Source organism: Cucurbita maxima, unplaced genomic scaffold, assembly GCF_002738345.1.
Source record: "Cucurbita maxima cultivar Rimu unplaced genomic scaffold, Cmax_1.0 Cma_Scf00018, whole genome shotgun sequence".
Lineage (NCBI taxonomy): Eukaryota > Viridiplantae > Streptophyta > Magnoliopsida > Cucurbitales > Cucurbitaceae > Cucurbita > Cucurbita maxima.
This window is the reverse complement of record NW_019272034.1, coordinates 877,864-886,224: the sequence shown is the minus strand read 5'-3', so window position 1 is coordinate 886,224 and position 8,361 is coordinate 877,864. Positions and strand designations below refer to the sequence as shown.

General features: G+C 32.6%; 1 protein-coding gene across 5 annotated transcripts; it reads right to left on the bottom strand.

The window, feature by feature from the left end:
- Positions 1-241: 241 nt before the first annotated feature.
- LOC111493048 (serine/threonine-protein kinase BLUS1) lies at positions 242-7,404 on the bottom strand. Of its 5 annotated transcripts, none has more exons than XR_002719958.1 (21): positions 7,132-7,286; positions 6,823-7,050; positions 5,688-5,942; positions 5,077-5,201; positions 4,801-4,845; positions 4,604-4,685; positions 4,448-4,516; positions 4,196-4,366; positions 4,035-4,100; positions 3,812-3,880; positions 3,593-3,715; positions 3,460-3,512; positions 3,037-3,267; positions 1,940-2,049; positions 1,737-1,846; positions 1,624-1,665; positions 1,108-1,145; positions 984-1,032; positions 834-886; positions 684-745; positions 242-595 (listed from the first exon to the last, which is right to left on the bottom strand). XR_002719958.1 is itself a non-coding variant. In XM_023142636.1 (21 exons), exons 2-21 carry the CDS (start codon positions 6,979-6,981, stop codon positions 541-543), a joined length of 2,100 nt encoding a protein of 699 aa, XP_022998404.1. In that variant the 5' UTR covers positions 6,982-7,050; positions 7,301-7,404; the 3' UTR covers positions 242-540. The 5 variants fall into 5 exon arrangements, 4 of the variants coding, with proteins under 4 accessions (XP_022998404.1, XP_022998403.1, XP_022998406.1 ...); XM_023142636.1 differs by lacking the exon at positions 7,132-7,286 and adding an exon at positions 7,301-7,404 and having other exon boundaries at positions 1,108-1,263; positions 1,609-1,665; XM_023142635.1 differs by having other exon boundaries at positions 1,108-1,263; positions 1,609-1,665.
- Between the last annotated feature and the right edge of the window lie 957 nt (positions 7,405-8,361).

The window sequence follows — 8,361 nt, the reverse complement described above, 5'->3', positions numbered from 1 at the left end:
TTTGAAAATATTTGTAGTGGTGAGAATTAAAATAGGTTAAAACAGTTTTTTTTCACTGCAATAAACCTTTACAAGAGAACTAACGTTGTTTTTAACAAGTCCTCAGTATTTATTTAATAACAACGAATAAACGTGCTTTGGTCAACAATATTTCATTACTGTTCCAGACATATAAATATAGGTGCTAATTATTTTAAATGGAAATTGAGGCTTTACCACACAAAATAAACAAGGACATCCATCCAATCAACTTTTCCAAATCTTAAAATTAGCTTCATAACTATACTAACAATAATTTCACAAAATCTGCACAGTTTTGCAGGAAATGAGTTCAAATGTTAAGTAGAGATAACAAAAGTACACCCATTCTGACATTTAGTTTCTATTTTTTCCCCCCCTTATCTCTCTATTCTATTGTACACAGAATTATTTCTTCTTTCCCTTCTAAGTGCATTCCACATATTCATATTCAATAGCCAAATAGGACGCACTAAATTCAAACCCTGACACGTTATGAACTTCAAATAAATAGATCGACCCTTAGCCTGCATTGTTTGATCTTAATCTTTGGATTTCATCTCTGGCACGTAATATCCTACACACGAAGAAGTCGAGCTTTAGGATATAACCTTTTTGAGCTACTAAATTACTGAAGCAATATATGTTTCTGAATGTGAACTTACCTCCACTGTAATTCAGTTACTTCGTTGAGTAAATCCTTTTCCCTTTCATGAGCTGCCTCAAGCTGCAAACAATGATCTCCTCTAATTATCCAACACCAAAATGTAAATTGTTTAATGGTAAACTCGAATCATGAGATGTTTCTTACATACCAAAGATTTCTCGGTTGTTATCTGTGCCGATGAGACATCAGCCACACCCTCGGCTGAACATGGTAAAAGAAAAAGGAATTTAGATTGGTGTCAACTGAAATGAATATTACCCTACTCTTAAGGGGAAAAGGAGAAACTCAAACGTCAAACCTGGAAAATCTCCGATTGAGATTTGCCTCATTAGATTCAAAATATCCTCCTGTTCCAACAAGGAGCGACAGACTAAATTCAGCATTTGACAAGTGACGATGCTATATTAATTCATTAACCATACCCGTTGAACAATATTTGTCTGCAAAACAGAGTGCAACACTGGAAACATAGAAGATCTAGTGTTAATTGGTATAGCATCAGATGAGGGTAGAGGTGTCAGTAGAGGAGTTGGTAGATTAGAAGGTAGAAGAGGAGTAGCAGAATTTGAGGTAATCACCTGCATAATCGGCATCCTGGTACTTAGGAGCAATAAACTTATTAAATTATAAATACAAATTGCACACATCAAATAACTTTTTTCTCTCGTCGCATCGCATGAAACACACTATAGCCTTATGAAATGTATGATTTCCAAAATGAATCTATCAGTCCTTTTTTTGGTTCTATATATATATTTAACAAGTTGTACATGCAGAATAAATTCAAATGTAGATCACATGTTTTACACCTCCCGAACTTACTTTTGAGCATGTACATCTCACAATATTACATTACAAAAAGCATTAAGAAAAAGAAAAGGAAGCAAAAAAGATCAAATAAACAAAACCAACCATATGCTAACCTCAAAATTACCAACCTGCATACTGTGACTTTTTTGCAGAAGAGGGGGTGCAACTGCCTGAAAAGAAACAGACAAATTAAGTAATGCAGCCGACAAGAAAAGGAATATCCTCAAATTATTGAACCCACCTTTTCTACATCAACATTCTCCGAAGTAACTTTGAAACGCCCTTTCTGCTGAATAACTGGTACCTTTGCTTTCTCATCCTGTTCCTCGTCATTTGTTGCTGGACTTACTACTAAAGCACATCAATCAGGCGTAAAAGTAAGAACTTATAACCTACAATCGCAATCAGGAAAAAGAAGTTCTAATCATATAGTTAAAAACATACATGCTGACTTCGGATCTTTAGAATAAGAATCAGAAAGCACATCATCTACAGCTTGAGAAGTTATTCCAATTGCAACACTGCCATTTGCAACACTCTTTTCTGACTCGTAACTGAAAATTCAATTATTCAAAGTGATTCATCATGAACTTCCAATCATAAATATCAGAAATGGAGACCAGGCATCACGATTAAACACACCCTGAAGGGGATTTTTCGTTGAAAACATTGACATGATAACGCTTGAAGTTGATAGCACTGTCCGTTCAGCAAATGAGCCGAAGTGTAAAATAACGAAGATGCAAGTATAACAATATTAGGCTTTTAGATTACATGGAGCTATTTTATTAATGGCAGTAATAGGCTGAAAGAAAAGGGAATAACTCTTTCCAACCCCAAAAACCCTTACTCTACTTTTAAGAGAGGAGATTATTTAGTTTTTGCTAATACATGCTAGGAAGATCAAGAATTTATGCATTATATGTCCTTATCCTACATGCTTAGAGTTGAGCACAATCTTTCAGTGCTGACGATGATCTTAAGCAAGTCTGTGCTTAAGATCAAGAATTTATGCATTGTATGTCATTATCCTACATGCTTAGAGTTGAGCACAATCTTTCAGTGCTGACGATGATCTTAAGCAAGTCTGTGCATCCAATTTACGTCTTGTTTAACAATGTAGATAAAGAAGGTATAAACCTTTCTGAAGAACCATAACCGGCTTTTCATTTATGAAGAACTGAAATAATCTTGAGACATTTTCTGCTAAGAATATTCCCTGGTTCTTTCAAATCTAACAAAGAAACAAGTTCTAAAACACTATGTCTTTATCCAATGAACACAATAAGGAAATTCATGGACCAACTCAGCTTACCTCTTCAGTGGAGTACAAAAACGTATATTCATGCATGCACAAAAATCATGCCAGCAATATTTGTAGAAAATATTACTAGAATAAAGACAACACCATAGGTCACAAGAATAAGTAATGTTTTGGAGACCCATTAAACAGTAGAAACTGTAATAGCCATAAAAATAATTCACACAAACAAATTAGTAAGTAAACTCTTAAAATTAGAACTGAATATACAAAGACAAACCTTTCTCTTCTGTTCAGAGGTGAAGTGGTTTCTTGTTGAATGGTGTTATTGGAAGAAACATTTCTTTTATGTTGACTAGAATTAGGAGTACTCCCCAGTATTCTTTTGCTGTTCTCCAAAGGAAGCTCTTCACAGGAACCATTCTCAGTTTGATAATCATTGCGAGGCGAAGAAAGTTGTTGGGAGCAAGGACCAATAATTGTTGAATCATTCATAGATCTTCTACCATCTCTGGGAAATAAAGAAAAAGGCTGCTGTTAATATACTCTATCTAACTAGTGGACTTATAACTAGGAAAAGCCTTATAACGGGGATAAAAAACAAGGATTTTCAAATCCATTCAAAAAACATGAGATAGTATATTATTGTTAGACTAATAAAATATTAAATTACTAATATATAAAGTAAAGATAAATTATATACAATGAATCATTAGCTTTCATAGAGGGTAGTCTCCGCAACATGCCATTCTCTTCCTGAAAACGCAATGAGGTTGTTATGCACCAAAATTGAAATAAAAAGATACTGAAAAAGGGACAAGAGTATATTAACATACAGTATCTGAAAGTTCTGAAGAATTTTGATATTGTAATTTCCTTTCTTGCACATCAAGAGAAGATAAGTTACTGGAGCTCCCTACTTCACTGATTTCACTTATGGATTCTTCAAATTCCTGAATCTAATTGAAAAATAATAATAATAATACCAAAGATATATCATAAAATGTCAAAATACGTTGCAAATAGAATAATTGATGATGAAAATTTTTTAGTACCAGAGATGCCTGAGCCTTTAAATCATCAAGATTGAAATTCCATCCACTGATTCCTCGTTTATATTCATTCTGTTTCAGAAGTCATAAAAAAAGATACGTGAAGCCTAGGAAAAGAAAATACAACTGTATCCAAGGACCCAACTCTGCTGAAAATTGTCAGCTGCCGCAAAATCAGGGCACAATTAGTCAAGGATACAAACACTCGTGAATAAAGAATTCAAACCTGAGATAATTCTTCCTTCTTTCCATCTGGCATTTTCTTTTGTGCAAGCATATCTTCTTCCTTTCTCTGTGATTAAAGGGTTGTTCTTAATAAAAAAAACTTGTAACAATTACAATAAAATAGAATTGTGAGTGTTCCTATAACCAAAATAAAATTCCAACCTTAAGTGCCTTTATACGATCACCAAGAACAGGTAGCCCTTCCAAAAGGGTACGTGCAATATAATCACTTGATCGGGCTTGCCTAAAAAATGAATGCTTCAGCAGTTTACTTGCAGAAGGTCGTTTTGAAGGATCTTTCACCAAGCAACTCGCAATCATCTGCTTAAAAGACTGAAGAGAAACAAAGGAACAAACATTATACAAATCTTCTCCAGCTTGAAACACTTTGTAAATCCAAATAAAAAGACTTGCCTTTGAAAATTTTCTGTCCCTTTCATAATCAAGGCCAGGGGGTGCATTTTGCAAGGTCATCATCAATACCTACAGTCACCATTTTATCAATATGTTCAACTCTATGACACTTTAAAAGATCAAATTAACAGCATATAATATTCAATAATAATGCACCTTCATCGGAGGATATTTTGAGAAAGGAGCATGACCATGGGCAAGCTCTAACCCAGTTATAGCAAAAGACCAGATGTCAGCCCTGCCAAAAATATTGTCGACCAATGTTAGTAAGTAAGTTGTTCATGAGAGAAAGAAAAGACAAAAGAAAAAAAAGAAGAGAAAATCATGAAAGCAATACATAAAACAATACTAACTTGAAGTCATAACCATTTAATTGCTCCATAACTTCAGGTGCCATCCTTACATAGAGAGACAACGTTTAATTAGGAACAAATTGATAAAACTGCTTTGATGAGAGCTCAATATCCATTCTATTACACAAACTATTTTTTTCAGTAGAAACGGACAATTTTGATATTGTATTCATTCCAATAAAGGGAGCATAAAAGCTCTGAAATGATTGAAACATGACAAAACTAGAGAGACTCAATAGGTACACATGGACACATTAGTACAAAATACAAATATACCAGCATGGTGTCCCCACGAATGTATTCCTCACACGTTGCCTATCACCTGAGTCAAAAAGGCAAGCAGAAACACCAAAATCCCCTAGCTTGATTGCACCACGTGAATCAATAAGAACATTCCCTGCCTAAAAAATATGAAACGTAAATAAATAAAAATAGAAGAAAACAGAGTCTAAATTTTATTCTTTATCAGAGTGTTAAGTTGTCTTGAGTGTGAAATAACAAGTTAATTATTCCATGAACTTCACGGAATACGACAAAGCTATCCTCAGATTAGGGATCAAATAATAAACCATTAAGATTAAGCTCATTGTTTGAAAATAACAGGCAAGTTCAATTAAAAATTAAGCTACTTTCTCTTCCGCTCACATCCAAATGGTTATGAAAAGAGAACCTTTGATCGTTCATCCATGACATTTACTCTCCTTTTCTTTTCTTTTTTATATTTTTCCGCTCATCATCCCATGTTATGCAGTTTCTAAACATGAGAGAACAAAAAACAAGCTATTATGGAGACACACTAGCAAGAACCTGAAAAAACATGGCAATAACACACCTAAAATTACAGGAGGGACATGATACAATTCATATATAAGACCTTAGGTTCTCACTTTTATATCCCGATGTATATGTCCATGATTATGAAGATATTCAACTCCCTTCAACACTTCTCGTAATATTGTTGCTATCACCACTTCCTCGAAACCATCAGGATATGCAGCCTTCAATATGTGAAGACATGAACCTCCAGACATGTATGGCATAACAATCCACAAATTATGTCCATTGACAAAGGAGCAGTGTGATTTAAGAACATTTGGGTGGTCAACCAAGATCATTGTCTGTACTTCACGATAAATGCTAACCTGTGACAGAACAATTAAGTTACGCAAATGTGTCAAAACATGGCGTTCGTTGGACTAAGAGTTCAAAATATCAAATGTGAGCACTAAAGTTTTCCTGGCATGCCGTTGTCGACATTACAAGGAAATGCTACATAAAACCTAAAAGAAGTGGGATAAAATCATCATAGTTCATTTACAAAGAAAACTTGGACAGAGATTCCCTTCAGTCGTGAATGAGTAAGAACATCCAATTAATTGAAGTCGTTTTCTTATTTTCAAATCTCGGATGTTTCACATCGTTAATATTATAATGTTCAAAATTACATGTCAAATTGGATCTCACCAATTTCAATGAATAGAAAATTTAATCCGCAAATAAATCGAGTCGAATCTTCCGATACCATCCAACTTTTTTGAACAAAAATAAAAAATAGAAACAAGGTAAAAGATGCCCCTCAGATAAGATTTTAAACAGAGTTCTAGTACATTCGCGAGTCAGAGGGATAAAAAAAGTCAAGCTCGAATCGATTATTTTATCAGGAAAAATCAATTTTGCTAAATCAACCAAATTTGATTCCACGCGGACTTGTAAAAAGTCAAGTAATAGAACCAGTCAGTGGAATAGGAGCTAAACTTCCACAATTTTTCACTTAATAACGTTTTTTTTTTTTTTTTTTTTTTTTTTTTTTTTTTTTTTTTTTTTTTTTTTTTTTTTTTTTTTTTTTTTTTTTTTTTTTTTTTTTTTTTTTTTTTTTTTTTTTTTTTTTTTTTTTTTTTTTTTTTTTTTTTTTTTTTTTTTTTTTTTTTTTTTTTTTTTTTTCTCTAAAATCAAATTGCTTGGCAATAGAATACGAAAGAAAGAAAGAGAAAATGGATATAATGAATGCGTAAAAAGGAGTACCAGATCACAATTCTCACGCTCAAAATCGAGTATCTTGATGGCGACGATCTCATTAAGAGGTTTACAAAGAGCACGGTGAACTGAAGCACTCACCCCCTGCCCAACCTCCTCGTACAGAACATAAGAATCTTCCCCAATCGGATAAGTCTTCTTCTCCATCTCAAGGCCCTACTTCTACTTATACAACAGCTCAATCAATCAAACAAGCAACTAATCGACCTACAAAACCTGCAAAACAAAAGCGATAAGCACAATTATGAATTCAGCATAAATCCAGCCAAAGAAAGAAGGTAGAAGAAGCTCGATTACAGAGGGAAAACACAAAAACAAGAAGCTAAGGTTGATCGCGCGCACGTCTTTAACGGAATCGAAAAGATCAACAAAATAAGGTATAAATAATTGGAGAAAAAAAGTGCAAAAAGGATGAAAAAGGAAGGGAGATTGATTGAAAAGGCAATGGCATTGATGAGAGGATTACCAGTCCGAAGGATTTGATTTGGAAGGTCGCTATTAGCTTTCTCGTGAATCTTGGGGGGAAAAAAATAGGAGAGAGAGAAAGATCAGAGCTCTGATATTTTTTCTTCTTTTTATTTTTCTTTTGGGTCTGAATCTGAATATTTTTGGTGAAATTTCTTAGAGTGAAAGATCGGGAAAATATTTTTGCGCGAAGAAATCGGATCGTCCCCTTAAATTTCTGGAGAACGAAAGGTTTGTATGGATTTGCATGCAAGTCTCCCGCCATTCGCATCCTTCGGTCAAACCTCGGGTCGGGTTGGTACCCGACTTTTATTTTTTCCTTTTTTTAATAATACGCCTTTAAAAAACATCCCAAATTTGTTATGAATTAATTTGGAATTAATTTTTAATTTCAATGTTCTTTTCCTAAGTTTATTGTTTATAATACTAATATTTTGGTGTCAAAAAAGGAAAAATGAAAAAGAATAAATTAATTTTGTGTTATAAAAATTAATTGAAAACTTTCTAAAGTAAAATGCTTTAATTCTAATAATACTCAAATATTAAATTAAATAAGAGAAATACAAGGAATCAAAATAATATAAAATCAACATGACTTCAAATAATTAATTTAAGAAAAAAATAATGTGCATTTTGTATTTATTTTTAATAAAAATGCGTGATAAGTACGGAAAATAAATTTAATATTTTAAGCAAAAGATTGGGGCCATGGCCCATTCGTTTATTACTTATTTTTTTATTTTTTTATTTTGCCACATTATATTTAACATATAAGATATTATAACAATAATCGGTTAGGATATAAATTAAAAAAATGGTCTGATAGATCTTATAATTTTTTTTTTTGTAAATAATAATTAAGCTATTTTAATTATTGAATTTTTTAATTTTGTGCCTAGCAAATTATTAATATATTTGATAATTTCTTTAATTTGCAAATCTACCCTGCATTAATTTTTTTTTTATGGTCTTACTTTTTTTTTAAATATATACATAATAAAACAGTAATTTTAAAATTTTAAAACAAGTATCATCATTTTAATTTTTAAAATATGTTAAATA